Below are 17,172 nucleotides of genomic sequence, written 5' to 3' on the forward strand. Positions count from 1 at the left end.
AATGCCAAACACATCATTTGGAAATAATGGGAGCAACAAGCGTGCATAGCATCAGCTCAATCCAATACCTTAGGCACCCCATTCCCCATATCATTGCCTAATGATTTGTTAACAGCATACGCAGTAGCATACATCTGACAGAGTTCCCCAGCCATGACAGGGTCAGAGAGATACACTACAGAGATGGTCAATTCTGCACAATGATCAGGGAATGGAACCCTATATGTCTGTGTTGCCAAGATAATATGCTGGAGAACAATGTTGTTCTATTGTGAATGCTCAGTGACTGTTGCATTTGCAGCCCCCTCACTTACCCTGCTAATTACAATCCCTACACAGCCAGTCCCAACACTGCATACTATCCATGAGTTTCATAACTGAAACAAAAGTGGTCCTCTGCTAGTGACTTTCAGTCTTAGTGTTAACATGCTGCTAAGGACCCCCACCGCTTATTCCATCAGATTTTGTACTTGCCCGGTTTATCCAAAATCACACACTTGTGCCTACAACTGCCTACCTGCCCTCCCTAATTTTCGCAAATAGAGACAATTGGATGATCATGGCCCACCCTTTGAGTGAGTTGACCTGCCAGCACTAGCCCTCACTTCTCCAGACCCCTGGCTATTTGATACACATCTCGGTTTGTGAGTTCTCCCTCTACTGTCTGGACCAGCCTGCTCTGGTTTACATGTTGAATTTTCCTACAGTTAGTTTGTATGGTGAGGTTGACAAGATCGTAACTTGTGACAAGTTGGGCTGTTTATAAGCAATGATGAGCATCAATTCGGAACTTGCCACTGCTCAGTGAGAGTTTCACTACACAGCTTGAAAAATGTGAACATGTGGCGAGATGATTTCAATCTAGAGATCGACCTTGCCAATCATCTTGCCATAGCCCACATCTTTCAAATCCTTGTAAGATCCCAAGCAATGTTCCAACAAATTGCAATGCAGTCCACTGAATTAATGCAAAATACAGAAAGATACAACAGTACAAGGTGATTTTTCGTGACCCAGAACTATGTATTATGTTTTGCCCTTTTTTACTTCTCCTACTGTCCCACATTTTCTCTTTCTTTCCAGAACTGATTCCTGCTCAAATACATTTCCATGGATGCCACATATCCTCAAGTACCTTCTTCAATAGGCCAATATGTACATTAAAATAGCAAGTAGCATCATTTAACTTTGGGAAGTAACATAGACAATGTTCTTATTCAGTATCCCCATACCATGGGAAAAAGTGAAATCCATGGAGTAATTTTCCTTCTTCAGAGCTCACAAATATAGTAGCCAATTACTTTGCTTCACCTGGTGCCTTGACTGAGCTACTTTAACATCACTTGAAGTATTGAACCTTCTTGGTTTGGGAAGTTCGCTATGCAGCCTTTGCAGCAAACAGTACTATGAAAAATACAGGTGTGCCACCACAACAAGTTTCTCAATAACTCTAAATATTCTGTAAGATATTAAGTTAATTACCCAATGGCAGACGTCAATTCATCTGTACTGCCCAAAGCTTCAAATATAATATCATCCTTTCGCCTGCGCTCTCCAGTGAAGATGGTGGAAAACCCTTTCAAAGCAGAGAAATTATAAAAGATTAAGAAACAAAAATTTTGGAAAGATTCCAAGCTATGCATTTTGCCAAAAAGTTGCAATGAATTCAAATGAAAACGCAAACAAGTCAAAGTGGAGCGCAAAGCAAGCTACTGATTTGCTATTGCTTATTTTGTTCAACAAGATACATTTTTACACCTTTTTGTAGATTTCTAAAACAAAAGCAAGGTTTGAATATAGGAAAACATTGATAATTATATCAAATTTTCTTCTTCAACAGCATCACAATGCATTAGGGCTTTAAGGCACACTACTTTAACACTTAGTGTCAGTACAATCTCTAACGCTGCAACTTCCTGATCCCAAGAAAACTGCTAGCAGGAGATTCTGAACATCTCTCAGGTTCCCTCCTTTAGCTTGGGCATAGGACTGGGAGCAGGAACTGTGTGGGCCAGGTATGATAAGAGCTCTGTTACTTGAAAATTATTTGAAAAAAATCTCAAATTTAAAAGGATCCTCCAACACCCTCAATGCATAAAACCACAAACAAAATAAAGCTACCTTTTATTACATCAAGAGAATACTACTATACTTCATTGTCCATTCTGTTTTCCTTACTAAATCTAATGGAGCAGCTCTACTCTCAGCAGTTAAGCAAATATATTCTTTAGTAACAGTGCAAACCTTTGTCTCCTGTTTTTGTGTAGATCTTGGGAATCTTAAGCTCTTGTGTTTTGGCACTAGAAATGCAAAAACAAACAGTACAATCAAAAATGGAACAATACATTAACTGTCTAATCGTAGGCTAGCCTCAAAGGGGAGCAGAACCTAGACTCCTCCAAAGCTTCAGTTGGTCAACTATCAAACAAAAGTTCCCACATTTGTTGTCTATTATCCCTCAGTCAGCTAACAGGTAACAAGTGGGTTTCCTCCGGGTGCCTCTGTTTCCTCCCACAATCCAAAGATGTGCAGGTTAGGTGAATTGGCCATGCTAAATTGCCCATAGTGTTCGGGGATGTGTAGGTTGGGTCTGAGATTGGTGAAGAGTAATGAGTGGGGGAGTGGTCTGGGTGTGGACTTGTTGGGCCGGAGGGCCTGTTTCCACACTGTTGGGATTCTGTGATTCTAACTGGGGCTCCACATCTCTGGTTGAACGACGACAGTTTTGCTCTAGACTCGGAACAGATTAGCCAGGTTGTTAATGGAAAAAATAAATTTGTTACAGAAGAAGAAACATTGATGCATTATTGGGGAAATGAAACTATGTAACCCATTGCTTAATTACAACTTCCAGTATTGATTTAAAAGGTTTTTTTTCCAAATCAAAACTATTTTAAATCATGGAAAAGAGATTGGGAATTCATGGGGCTGGAGGAGTTCTTACATCTCTTCTCACTTAGAAACCCTACTCATCATGAACAGCTCCCAAATCAATTCCAGCCCCTCTCCTATGAACCAACATTCTGTGTTAAGGCAGGTATTATATCTGGCTGTAAGAAGGCAAAGTGCCAATTGTTATCAGATTGGGGGAGGTAAAATTACTTCAGTGCAATAACCTAGAAAGATTTACCTCTCTCAAAATACATTCTTGGCTTTTTAAAAAAGAATTGTAGATTTCCCAAATTCACAGTTCAAAAAAGTGAGCAGGGCCCACCATTGTTAATAATTTCTAATTGACCCTTCCCTAAGCCTCCAAAGCATTCACCCTCTCTATTACTCCCACAATCAGAATAAATAACTATACCAAAAAAACCCACATAAAGCAGACAAAACAATAACATTTTGTCAGTTGCACCCAGAACTACCACTGATCATCCACCTCCAAGATCCTCTAACACCAGGTTAGTAAGTCCAGTGATATCACACACCCCAACTCTAACCTCTAAGCACTGCCATATCTCTCCCAATTGAAGACTTGTCAATTCTGCATAGTCAAGTAATACTCCCAGTCCAGCATTTAAACACAATATCCATTTCTCTCTTTCCTATCTATTCTTCCAGATTCACTCCCACTTTTCCATATCCAATGATCATCAGTCTCAAGCCACAACATTTTTACCCAGGCCTTTCCACACCAAGACAACAATTCTTACCACCTGCCCCCCAGAATCTCTTCCTCTGTATAGTAACCATTACAGCAAGATAAGATTACTACAACTTTAAATAACAAGTAAAACCATTAGATTATTTTTCATAAAAATAATTGAATAAAAATTTAATAACACCATAAACTGTTCAAAAAGAAATTGGATTTTTGCAATCCCGTCAACAGCACCAGTTATATAGCTAAAATCCAGCATGCAAGTTGTTTTTAAAAGGTTTTCGCTAAGAATCGGGATCAAAAATTTCATTCTGTAGGATGGATTGAGCTAATAAAATGCAACTGAGGTATACTCAATAATGTCTATTGTACAAATTGTAAACCAAAGTCTGTTTAAACTTAAGGTTAGAACCATATAGAGAATTTTGAGTTATTTTTATGATTGTGTGTCACATCTGTATGAAAATGTTATATCCACACATACTTTTACACATATATATTACATGTAATAAGAAACACTGCAACCTAATCATATTCAACGTACCACTACTCTCCCTTTAAAGGCGGCTCCATTGTCATTTCATAGTAAATAAGCGACACCACCTGCAGAACTGATCTGGTCCTATCATTTGTTTGGTATGGCAATAAGTTTGTAATGAAAGGAATACAGTCTCAGAAGGAACAAACAATAAAACTAGGAAATGGTGGCCTGACTTGTGTACTTCGAAATGGGACTCCAATAAATTCAATTCCAGGCATTATTGTTTTTTTAAAACTATATGTTCCCTCAGCCAGTGTCATTTTTTTTAAATTGAAGATATTGAGGACTGCAAATGCTGGAAAGTCAGAGTCTATTAAAAGTGGAGCTGGAAGAAGCATAGCAAAGCAAGTGGCATCAGCGCAGCAGGACAGACAACATTTCAGGCAGAATCCTTCATCCAGACTGATCCTCTGACGCTGCTTTATCTGCTGTGCTTTTTCCAGGTCCCCATTTTACCATCTCATTTTTTTTAGTTCAATAAAAGGATGTGGACATCACCAGCTAGGCTAGCATTTATTGCCATCCCTGGTTGATGTTGAGAGGTGAGTTACCCTCCCAAACAACTCAAGTCCATTTGGTACACTGTTTGGGAAGGAATTTAACTTAGAAGAAATAACAATATATTTCCAATTCTGGATAGCAAGTAGCTCAGAGGGGAACATACAGTTGGTAGTGTTCCTACATAGCTGCTGCCCCATTAAGAAATGTAACATCGACATCAACAATTGGGAAAACAATGCCAAGGACAGCAAACTCTGCCTGTTTGCGATCAAAGTACCGCCCACAGGAGACGGTGCCTAGTTCACAGCCCAGCCAGTCAAAGCCAACAGATGTGCAGAGCTAGAAGAAAGAAGAAAACAGAAAGCGAGGCAGCAACAACCAAAACCCAATCTGCCAAGTGGAACTACTTGTCCTGAATGCAGAAGAACTTCCAAAGCCAAGAATGGACTCATAAGCCACCTGACAGCCCATAAACAGATCAACAGAACAAAGACCATGACCTCAAGGGATAGCCACGCCAACAGTCTTAGATGTGGAATGTACAGCCTAAGGAGTGTTATCTGCATTGCATCTTGTACATAATACAGGATGTCCCTGGGTTACAAACGCCCGACTTACAAACATCCTGTAGTTATGAACCTAACTCCAGCTTTTCATTTTTAAAAATGATGAGTTCTGTAATGTTTTGTCCAAACGAACGAGCGGACAAATTAGCCCATATCTGTTCCCACTTAGGCACAAATTCAGCTTACGAACAGTGGAAAAAAATGGAACTCATTCATAACCTGGGAACTTCCTGTACACATTGCTGGAGGTAGCGAAAGGGATACCATTCAAACAGGGGATTTTTTTTTCTGGATGGTGTCCAGCTTCTTGTGTAATGTTGGGCACTATAACCATCCGAGCAAGTGGGGAGTATTCCATCACATTCCTGACGTAGTCCAGAAGTAGAGGGCATAGGTTTAGGGTGAGAGGGGAAAGATATAAAAGAGACCTAAAGGGTAACTTTTTCATGCAGAGAGTGGTACGTGTGTGGAATGAACTGCCAGAGGCTGGTACAATTGCAACATTTAAAAGGCATCAGGATGGGTAGATGAATAGGAAGGGTTTGGAGGCATATGGACTAGCAGATGGGACTAGAATGGGTTGGGATATCTGGTCAGCATGGACAGGTTGGACCGAAGGGTCTGTTTCCACGCTGTACATCTCTATGACTCTATGTGCTTTGCGGATAGTGGACAGGCTTTGAGGCCGACGGTGAGGATTGATATCAACACACTTGCTCTTCTCATTCTTTGCCCCCGACCCCCATATCTTTTAGCTCTTCCTCTCAGACGGTGCTCACCCATCACTGTCTGCACTGCAGTAGCTCCGCCTGCTACATATCCGGGCGGCAGTCGGTACCCCACAGCCGCGCCCACACACAACCGCCCGGAGAACAACCGCCAACATCCGGCCCCTCGAGCTCGCGCCGCCGTCAGGCCACCGCAAGTTCGCCACCCGATTGGCCAGCACACAGCCATTCCCACCCACCACTTCCGCTCATCCGTCTCCCATTGGTCAGTTGGCATCGTCCCGTTGATCAGCCGGGCCGAGCACATTGGTTCCGACATAAAGTGTCCATTCTCTGATTGGCTGCGGCTTTCTAGGGTGCTCAGCGTTTGGCCCCGGAGCTGATACGTTGGGGTGTGGTCTGATTGACAGGGGAACTCGCATCCCGATTGGTGAATGGCGACAGCAGCGCCGCCATTTGACTGGCTGGGCTGCGAACTAGGCACCGCCTCCTGTGGGCGGTACTTGGATCGCGAGCTGCTGGATGGGATAGTTATGTATATGGTGTTTGATATCAATGTCAATAGTTGCACAAAATTTACCTCTCTCTCACCGACAGTAGAATGAAATGTTTTACTGAACGTCAGAAAATGCTGGAACTACGCAGCCGCTTATGAAGCTTCCAGGTAATGGACCCTTCTTCATCAGAACAAAGACCAAGTGAAGCGATTGCATCAGTAATATAGTCTGATAAATGAACAAGTTAAGAGAATGCATGAGTGTAGCTGCTTCGTAAATGTTAAAGATGCTGTATGTGATATGGTATGCAACCTCTCTGGCTTTAACACCCACTGAATGTCAAACAAGGCTTCCCACAGCGGGCGTGCTGTACTGCCAACCATGCTTTCCTTCAATCTGTCCTTGTGGGTGCAAAAGGATCCCAAGACACTACTGTACTTTGAAGAAGAAAGCGTGGGAATTCCATGGCAAATATTTATCACTCAACAAACATCACTTAAAAGCAAAGCACTGTGGATGTTGGATACCTGAAGTAAAATGAGAAAGTGTTGGATAAACTCAACTGGTCTAGCAGCTTCTGTGGAGACAGAGCTAATGTTCTGAGTCAGAGCTATGTTCAGAACTTCCTTAAAAGAGGATTATTTGGTTATTGATGTTTGCACGTGCTTTCTGTGTATGCATATGTGTGTGCATTCTACATTACAAAGGTAACTACTTCAAAAGTGCTTTGGGGCAACCTGAAAGATAATACATAAATGTAGGTCTGCTGGGTTTTTAAAAGATTCCCCACCAAACACCCCAATAAGAGTGCCAAAATCAGAAATTGCGTACAGCCCATGAGGGATGGATAATAAATGTGGTGCTGCTGGTATTAAAAACAATCTGTTTATGGATTTTCTATGAATGTTGAATTGTGGAATATTTTATTGATAAATCTTTTTCAAGACTTCTGTAACAATTTCATTGCTATATTTAATTTTGACTGATTTTAACAATTGAATGAAATAAAATTTCTCTCTTTTAGCGTTTATTTCACAATGGCAAACAAGACATTGATTATATCGGCTCCAGGGAAGGTGATATTGCATGGAGAACATGCTGTGGTTCATGGAAAGGTAAGCATGCATTTAACTGAAAGAAAGACAGTTTACATTCTGTACATGAAAGAGAGACACTCTGGCTGGGGGTGGTGGGGGAGAGTAATCTATTTAATTGGGTTTGATTTCAATCTTTTGAACACATCAATAAGTATAGATGGTGCCAAAAATGCAATGGCAGTTACAGATGGCAAAATAATTTGTCCATGAAATTGCTAATTTATAGTGAGAATAAGCAATTGACATTATCTTCTGTTAAATGGGTCGAATTTTCACATTTATGTTGTATATATCACCAAATTTAGATAACAAATGCATCTTATTATAACAGCAACTAGTTAGTTCCTAAGTAACTCTGGTACTTTGACTTTAGCTGCTCTTCCTAATAGACCTATCCAGCTGTTAATCACTGTCTAAAGAAAAACTTTCTGACGGCATGTCAGGAATTACCAATTACAACACTGTACTATCTGAAACTGTTCTTTTTAATGTAGTAATTCTGAGAACTAACCTAAATTGTGTAGCTTCTGGTGAGTAGATGTTTGGAGGACGTAACGTCCTTTCCTAATGCCATCTACATGAAGTGAATCAAAATGTGATATGCAGGACTTCTAGCCTTGATATTTGTGAGTAGAGGATTAAAGCATCTGGGCTGAATTTAATTTAAAAACATCTCTGTAAAGTCTTTGTAATTTGACCCTCTGACAGCAGGGATCATTCTCATTGCTCATATATGCATTGACCTGGTGTCCTGGAACATTGTCACTGATGGATGGTGACCACATGCTCTGTGCAGGACTCCACATATGTGTTTAGAGATTTTAATTTGATGATATAACCCAACCTACATTATTTATTGGCATCTATAAACAATGAATCAACTAACACTTTAAGACCCATTTCACCCACCCTTAGCGAAATTCTACCCCATGAGGGATAATATATGCCATCAGTTTAAGGATGGCTCCTCAATCGAGTCTACCAGGGTGATGCTCTGCTATGTCACACCTGAGACTGTGATTCCTTGTCATTTTATATCTGAACAATTTGGAGGTCTCACAACACAAATCTTTAGGATGCACTATAAATTTTTCTTGCACACATACTATTTAACCCAGCTAGTCTTTGGTTCTTCCATTCAATTAGTTGCCTGTCTATACTGTAAGAAGGGCTCATGCCCGAAACGTCGATTCTCCTGTTCCTTGGATGCTGCCTGACCTGCTGTGCTTTTCCAGCAACACATTTTCAGCTCTGATCTCCAGCATCTGAAGTCCTAACTTTCTCTTGTCTTATACTGTAATCTGTGTTCAACCTTTGACAACCGATTTTAGTTTATACAGGAGGATTGTGAGGTATTTTGTGAAAGCCAGAGGCCATGTACAGCTCACACTATAGCTTGGTTAAAAGTAAAGATAAAGTACTGGAGAAACTCAGTGGGCCAGGCAGCATTTCAGTTGAGCACTCAGATCCTGTACGGACCAACTGGTGGAGGTATTTACTGACATCTTCAACCTCTCCCTAGTACAAGCTGAAGTCCCCACCTACTTAAAAAAAGTCCACCATCATCCTGGTACTCAAGAAAGCACACACAACATGCCTGATGACTACGTGCCCAATGGCTCTCACCTCCATAATCATGAAGTGCTTCGAGAGGCTGGTCATGGTCCACATCAACTCCAGTCTCCCAGCCTGCCTCAATCTCTACAATTTTCCTACTGATGAAACAGATCTACAGCGGACAGCATATCCCTAGAACATCTGGACAATAAGTACACCTTCATCAGACTCTTGCTCATTGACTATAGCTCTGTCTTCAACAACATTCCCCAGACTAATCTCAAAACTCTGAGACCTTGGTTTTGGCTCTGCAACTGGATCTTCTGCTTTCTGACTCACATACCACATTCAGTGAAGAGAGGTAACTGCAACTCCTTCACAAAAACACTTAATTCTGGAGCCCCCCCAAGGATGAGTCCTCAGCCCCCTACTGTACTCCCTATACACCCATGACTGTGTTGCCAAATTCCAAGTGCCATCTACAAGTTCACTGACAACACTGCCATAGTAGGATGGATATCTAACAATGACAAGTCAAAATATGGAAGGAAGCTAGAGAGCTTAATGACTTGGTGCATTGAGAGAACAATCTCTCTCTCAACATCAGCAAAACTAAAGAACTGATCATTGACTTCAGAAAGAAAGGAAGAGAACACTCCTTCGTCTACATTAATAGAACTGAGGTTGAGAAGGTGGACAGCGTCAAGTTTTTCGGAGGGATGACAGCCCAGACCTTCACTGAATCCAACCTTCCATGCATGGTCTCCATTTAGGTGGCTCCTGTTGCTGCGGAAAGGCTGCCAACATCACCAAAGACCCACTGCACCCCAGTAATGATCTCCTACAACCTCTTCAGTTAATCAGGCAGGAGGTATAGAAGCTTGAACACATGCACCAGAAGGTTCAGGAGCAGCTTCTTCCCATCTGTTACTAGACTGATGAATGGATTCTCTTATCTCAAATAATGTTGATCTTGCTAATGTTGATCTCCCCTAGCGCACGCCCTGTGCAACATAACCTTTGCTTTTGTCCAAGTTTGGTTTTTAAACAACCTCTGATCTGTACATCCTTGCTTACTATGATGTGTCTGTACTACACGAAAATAAAGCTTTTCACTGTATTTTGGTACACGTGACAATAAATCAATCAATCAATCAATCAAAAATCTATGAAGTCAGGAACAGATATAATGTCGAAGACCATAGGGACAACCTACTTTGTTTTCTTCCCTTCGTACTATTGTAACCTTACTCCCTTTTGTGATTAATTTTCAGTTTGAATTTTCATTTGATTTATTTGTTGATTTAATTCAGTTTTGCGTAAAATATCATAGAGGCAGGTAAGATGGTAATTCTTCAACAATGGCAAATAATTTGTTGAATTGTAATCACTCCCCTATATTCAATTTTTATTAATGATAGACAGACAGTGTGGGAGTGATTTCTTTTTTTTATTTTCCATTTCTTGTTCCCTTGGCAAAATTTAGGTGTTAAGGCAAATGTCAATCAGCCAATTAAAAACTAAATGTTTTTGTTTGGTATCATTATTATAGCAGACAGAAATCACTTGTCAACACTGATTTTCTTATGCGTTTGGAATGCTGAGATAAATGTATTGTTTTTGAAATTATGGTACTAATGCTAAATATTTTTTGTATTTGTAGGTGGCTCTGGCAGTCAGCTTAAACTTGAAAACATATCTCCGACTGCAACCATGTCCTGATCAAAAAGTGCAATTAAACTTACCAAATATTAACGTCCATCTTAGTTGGAAACCTGCTGCCCTCCAGTTTCTGCAGTCAGCAATTGGTGGTAAGATGCACACAAATGAACAAAATTATAATTAATAAAGGACATTGTACTTGCAACTTTTTTTTAGAGACATTAATTCATAAGAATATTAGCATAAAAGATGGTGCAGCCAATAGAAGGGTACAGGGAAGTGGTAATAAAAAGTGAAATATTGGGAAACTGGCAACATTCAAACATGATTTAAACCTAACATTCTGGAATAAGGATTTGTATTAATCTCGGTGACATTGCAGTTTTGCGTGGTTCACCAGAAATCTCAAATGTACTGTTCAGGGCATAGATGGAGAAATTGTTTGTTCGTATCAGTACCTGGAAGATGCCTATTTCTGCCTGCATGTGATTAATAGACAAAGGGGTATTTTTGACTGTTTCTCATAGGAATAGATGGAGCTGGAGTAAGTGATTTCAGTTTTTGAGCCTGGTCTTTCATAGCTGAACTAGTTTTTGTTTCAACTTTCTTGTCAGATAGATTTTAGATTGACTCCACCTTGAATAAAATTAATGACCAGCCTCCATTGTTGTCTGAGAAAGAGAATTCCATAAAATAATGACATCTGAAAGAAAAATAGCTACCCTCATTTCTTTAAAAGGGAGACCTGTTATTTCCTCAGATCACTCTGATTCCTCTGTATGACCAAGTTCTGCAATCTCTCTCCATTTAAACAGAAGACTGTTTTTTCTGCTGTTCCTGGCAAACTGGACAAGTTCACATTTACCCATGTAATGCTCCATCTGCCAAATTTTAGCCTACATACTTGACCTTTCCATATTCCTTTACAGAGTCTCTTCCTATTGATAACTTACTTTCCTATCTATCTTGGTGTTACCAGCAAATCTAGTCATTGTATATTCAGTCCCTTCAAGCTTTTGAATATAGATTGTAAATATTCTTTTGAATAATAATTAAGTTCCAATACAGTTCAAGTTTATAGCACATGGAAGATAAATCCCTACAATTCTTATTTTGGCTCAGAGCCTAAAGTCATGCAACAAAAAGTCTTTCAGTCAACTTGCGCAATTCAGGATCACTCTGTTTGATAAATAGATGCAAAGATAAATCCGAGCAATAGCAGTAGAAAGATCCCAGACTGCTCAAGCTTGGTTACATTGAATACCCTGAAGTAACTTCAGTTGGCCTCTGTTAAGGCAGATGTCCGATTAAATCATGCTACTGCGCAGGTTCTTCCATAATACTAAATACTGGATAGCATGCCCTAATTGAGTGTGCAATTTGGTTGAGCTCCAATAATATCCATGTAGAACCCTATGGCCCTACATCATGTCTCTGCCAACCTTGCTACAAGTTCTTTACAGTCAAATGTAATTAGGATCTCCTATTGGGAGGGAGATGACAAGTTGAAATTTTGCAAGCACAGATTTGTTCATTGTTAGGTTTGGAGACTCTAACTTGGCAACTCTTCCACATGAGCTTGACATCCAGCTGTTTTTTTTCTCCCAGGAAAAAATATTTACAGAAAAAGTACTTTGTGGGATATTCTTCTCCACTTACTGATCCAAGGGGATATGTTTGCTGCTAGTACATTTTAGAAAATCCAACACGTACTAACTTTTTAATGTAAGTTTCTGTTAAGAGCAATGAGTTCCTGCTGGAAGTGGTTTAAAGAAGCCTGTCGCACAAAGTATTTGGTCAAATGGTTGGCTTGATTACAAAGGGATTTGGAACGTGTTACTATATGGCAAGTGCTATGGAAATACAAGTTGTTGCCACATTTTAATAGTTCATTCAGTTACTTTGTATGCAGAGATCTTGAATGTTAACTAATTGCATATGTGATGCTAACGTAAGAGATCAGTTGTGGAAAAGTGATTATTTGAAACATTATAACTTCTAGATTTAACTTCTGTTTTGTTAACGTTAAACTACAGTTGATAATTAATCTAGACAATTTTTGATAAATCAAAGGATGAAATATATGCAATGTGTTGCTTTTTGTTTGTTCCTTTAAAAACAAGTGGCAGAGGTGCAAAATGGGTTGTGTCTGACTTCCCATTGATTCTATAATTATTATTATTATTTATTATTATTATTCACTTTCTTTTAGTGACTGATGTGCTGACCCCAAAGGCTCCAAACCAGGAACAAATGGATCAATTGAGACGATTTGCAGGAATTCCAGAAGGCTCGACAGATACAGAGAGCCTCAGTATCCTCTGCTTCCTTTACCTTTATGGTGCTATCTCCACCAGAAATGGGTATTAGATTTTTCTATCCACTAAGTTTACTGCAGTATGAATGATACAATTCAACTTGGCGCAGAATTTGATGGTGGAAGGTGTCAGATTGGTGTCACTATTGCAAAGGCTTAACGATGTTTATGGATTACATCTGATAGGTGCTGCATAATACACTTAATTCCTTGGTAGTACAGAACTTAAGCGTTGCTAAAAGGAGGCATGAGGTCAACGCTTTGTGTCTTGTATTCATCAGGACTAGGACACAAGAAACTAGACTTGGAAAATACGTTTGCATTGGGTTTTAGTTTAGGCGGATATAACTGTAACCTAAAAATAAGAAAAAGATGGATGAGAACATAGGTCAGTGTCATAGAGGTAAAAATAATACGCACTCGATACAGATTATTGAAGTAATAATAAATTATCTCACAAACATAAATGATTTGAGGTTATTAAGAGTAACTGAAACATGCGTTCAGAGATTATGAGGTTGATAATATACTGGAGTGTAATGTGTTTAGAAATATGAAAAGAAAGAGAGTGGGAAATGAGGCAGGTGTGTTCTTAAGAAACAACAAATTCAGTAGCAAAAATTAGATCACTAACAAAGGGATCCATACAGAACTTGTACAGTGTTTCATTTCAGGTGTATGATAACAAAAAGACATAGGGCCGTTTAAGTGTTTGTCAAAAGATGGATAGGGTTAATAGTCAAGGTTTTTTTTCCCCAGGGTCATGGATAGGATAAATAGACAAAGTCTTTTCTCTGGGGTGGGGAGAGTCCAGACAAGAGGCCATACATTTAAAATGAGAGGGGAAAGATTTAAAAGAGTTCTAAGGGGTACCTTTTTCATGCAAAAGGTGATGTGTGTAAGAAATGAGTTGCCAGAGGAAGTAGTGGAGGGTAGTACAATTACATTTAGAAGGCATCTAAGTGGATATATAGAGTCATAGAGATATACAGCACGGAAACAGACCCTTCGGTCCAACCTGTCCATACTGACCAGATATCCCAACCCAACCTAGCACCACCTGCCAGCACCCAGCCCATATCCTTCTAAACCCTTCCTATTCATATACCCATCCAAATGCCTCTTAAATGTTGCAATTGTATTAGCCATCACCACTTCCTCTGGCAAACCATTCTATACACGTACCACCCTCAATGAAAAAGTTGTCCCTTAGATATCTTTTATATCTTTCCCCTCTCACCCTAAACCTATGCCCTCTAGTTCTGGACTCCCCACCCCAGGGAAAAGACTTTGTCTATTTATCCTATCCATGTCCCTCATGATTTTATAAACCTTTATATGGTCACCCTTTTCAGTCTCCAACGCTCCAGGGAAAATAGCCCTGGTCTGTTCAGCCTCTCCCTAAAGTTCAAATCCTTCAATCCTGGCAACATCCTTGTAAATCTTTTCTAAACCCTTTCATGTTTCACAACATCTTTCCAATAGGAAGGAGATCAGAATTGCACACAATATTCCAACAGTGGCCTGACGAATGTCATGTACAGCTGCAACATGACCTCCCAACTCCTGTACTCAACACTCTGACAATAAAGGAAAGCATCCCAAACACCTTCTTTACTATCCTATCTACCTGCGCCTTCACTTTCAAGGAGCTATGAACCATATGAATAGAAGGTTTAGAGGAATATGGGTCACAAACTGGCAAATGGGACTAGATTAATTTTGGATATCTTGGTTGAGATGGACAAGTTGGACCGAAGGGTCTGTTTCCATGCTGTATATCTCTATGACGCTAAGTGAAGAAAATTACAAATCTAATGTGAACGTATGCACCTTGCAGCAATCAAAATGCTGAAATGACATTGTGTTGTTTTTATCTTTTTAAATGGTAGGCAGGTGCCAAACATGGACATTCTGATTTGGTCTGAACTTCCAATAGGAGCTGGCTTGGGATCTAGTGCTGCATATTGTGTATGTCTGGCAGCAGCTCTTTTATCAGCCAGTGGGGCCATTACCTGGCCAGTTCCACAGGACTACAACAGTACCAGGCAAGCAAAGATACCTCCTGAGGTTCTATAACCTGTCCTATAATTAGACATATAAATTATCCAGTCAAAGAAAAGGGGGAGAGCTGTAAATCCGGAATTATTGATTTCAAACAGAAATCTTTGACTGGTTTATCTGTTACTGTATTGAGTTGGGCTGGGTATGTTTATTGGTGGGATTCTCTAGCAATTTAGTAACTGGTATCTGTGATGTAGAAAGTTAGTTTGCAATATAGAATGATGCCAACAGTGTGGGTTTGATTCCCACACCAGCTTAAGATGAAGGATTCTCTTTCCAACCTCCACCATCCCTCCCCCACACCTTACCTGAGCAGTGGTGACCCTCAGACTAAACCACAATTAGTCATCTCTCTCTAATGAGAAAGCAGCCCAATGGTCCGGTAAGTCTGAAGTGACCTTAATGTGTTCACCTGATTCTGTAAAGTTGAAAATATCAAATTGTTCAACCAGACTGTCATGTGACATTGAGTGTAGTTAAACAGAAATACTTGTTCTTTTTGCCAAGGATGAGAAAAAGATTTATTTAGAGGTGTAATGCAATACTCTGTCTGTTGGAGTATCTTGAAGCATTGCACTCAGCATCCCAATCTTGGATGATGCAGATACCACTTCTCTTTGTCCTACACATCAGCTGTTCTGCCACAGCCTACAATCAGCTGCACCTATTTTGACAGAAAGATGCTATTCAGCCTGTCAATTACGTGCTGACAATTTACCTCATTCCCTATCCGATTAGGCCATGGCAAGGAAAATGCAGATTCCTAAACCGCCGGTGATCTGGAAGCTTTAATCAATAAAAATTAATTAATCTTTTTTGGGTTAATTGTTCATTTGCCAAGGAGGAGCCAGTTAACATAGTGGGTACAAATTGCAGTAGATCTAAAAAAATTAGATTTCAGCAAGATTAGGAGGACGTAGTGTAATAAATTGTATTGCAGTGTGAAAGATAATATAGTTATAGCATATATTTATTTATTGTGAAAATACATGGAGGAAAAAAGGAGGAGATGTAATGAACCATTACCATTAAACATTGTAAAATAAAGCCATGTTCTGGTAGTATTTCATTAAAAATATTATTCTTGCTGCTGACCAATGTTTCTATGCATTTATTTTCCTCTTTACTGACAAACAGGTGGAGTGAAGATGAACTGGAGCTGATTAACAAATGGGCATTTCAAGGAGAGAAATTGATCCATGGAAATCCATCTGGTGTGGATAATGCTGTGGGAACATGGGGTAACATTTATTTATTGTATTAAAATCAGAATATTTTAGTGGGATTCAATGTGCTGTAGTTCTCTTAAGGAGAAAGAAACGTCAGGAGATGTTGATAAATAAAGTTGGAGGGGAAGAGGGCTTGTATGGGCTATTAGCAATGTACAGTCCAAATGGCTTGTTCATTTAAGTTTTATAATGTAACTTTTCTCTGGAAGTGACTAGTAACAGAAAGAGTTGATGATTGACTGACTGTGTAACATACTGATGTTTGATTTGGAAATGGTGGAATTGCAATGCATGCCACAAGGTGGCATCCTCACTGCAGCAGTTTAGATTTCTCATTCATGTAATTACTCCTTCCCATTTCTGGAAAGCAGGTCCTGCTAGCAATATTTAGTGAGAAGGGACAGAATGAATTGGAAATATGTGTTGAATAATTTTGTAAGAAAATACCATGATGATGCATCAGCACTCGCTTAGAGTCATAAAGTCATAGTGATGTACAACACGGAAACTGACTCTTCAATCCAACTTGTCCATGCTGACCTGATATCCTAAGTTAGTCTAGTCCCATTTGCAAGTACTTGGCCCATATCCCTCTAAACACTTCCTATTCATAAACCTATCCATTTGCCTTTTTAAATACTGTAATTGTACCAGCCTCTGACAGCTCATTCTATGCACATACCACCTTCTGTGTTAAAAGTTGCCCTTTAGGCCCTTTTTATATCTTTCCCCTCTCTCCCTAAACCTATACCTCTAGTTCTGCACGCCCAATCCCAGGGAAAAGACCTTGTCTATTTACCCTATCCATGCCT

General features: G+C 39.7%; 2 protein-coding genes across 2 annotated transcripts; one reads left to right on the plus strand and one right to left on the minus strand.

The window, feature by feature from the left end:
• Nucleotides 1–1,455: 1,455 nt before the first annotated feature.
• LOC122546812 (corrinoid adenosyltransferase-like) lies at nt 1,456–6,179 on the minus strand. Its single transcript, XM_043685438.1, has 3 exons — nt 5,989–6,179; nt 2,245–2,300; nt 1,456–1,576 (listed from the first exon to the last, which is right to left on the minus strand). The coding sequence occupies exons 1-3, from the start codon at nt 6,093–6,095 to the stop codon at nt 1,479–1,481; spliced, it is 261 nt and encodes an 86-aa protein (XP_043541373.1). The 5' UTR covers nt 6,096–6,179; the 3' UTR covers nt 1,456–1,478.
• Nucleotides 6,180–6,416: 237 nt separating this feature from the next.
• Nucleotides 6,417–16,410, plus strand: LOC122546813 (mevalonate kinase-like). Its single transcript, XM_043685439.1, has 6 exons — nt 6,417–6,601; nt 7,459–7,549; nt 10,752–10,899; nt 12,963–13,113; nt 14,960–15,115; nt 16,269–16,410. Exons 2-6 carry the CDS (start codon nt 7,472–7,474, stop codon nt 16,393–16,395), a joined length of 660 nt encoding a protein of 219 aa, XP_043541374.1. The 5' UTR covers nt 6,417–6,601; nt 7,459–7,471; the 3' UTR covers nt 16,396–16,410.
• The last annotated feature ends 762 nt before the right edge of the window (nt 16,411–17,172 follow it).

Source organism: Chiloscyllium plagiosum, unplaced genomic scaffold (genome assembly GCF_004010195.1).
Source record: "Chiloscyllium plagiosum isolate BGI_BamShark_2017 unplaced genomic scaffold, ASM401019v2 scaf_14631, whole genome shotgun sequence".
Classification (NCBI taxonomy): domain Eukaryota; kingdom Metazoa; phylum Chordata; class Chondrichthyes; order Orectolobiformes; family Hemiscylliidae; genus Chiloscyllium; species Chiloscyllium plagiosum.

Bases quoted from the DNA above. Each gene is read 5' to 3' on its own strand.
- LOC122546812 (XM_043685438.1), bottom strand. From the start codon at position 6,095: ATGTTGGCGGTTGTTCTCCGGGCGGTTGTGTGTGGGCGCGGCTGTGGG. The intron at 2,301-5,988 runs GTGAGCACCGTC...TTGCATTTCTAG, and splicing joins TGCAGTGCAGACAGTGATGG to TGCCAAAACACAAGAGCTTA. The intron at 1,577-2,244 runs GTTTGCACTGTT...CTGCTTTGAAAG, and splicing joins CACAAAAACAGGAGACAAAG to GGTTTTCCACCATCTTCACT.
- LOC122546813 (XM_043685439.1), top strand. From the start codon at position 7,472: ATGGCAAACAAGACATTGATTATATCGGCTCCAGGGAAGGTGATATTG. The intron at 10,900-12,962 runs GTAAGATGCACA...ACTTTCTTTTAG, and splicing joins TCTGCAGTCAGCAATTGGTG to TGACTGATGTGCTGACCCCA. The intron at 15,116-16,268 runs GCAAGCAAAGAT...ACTGACAAACAG, and splicing joins CAGGACTACAACAGTACCAG to GTGGAGTGAAGATGAACTGG.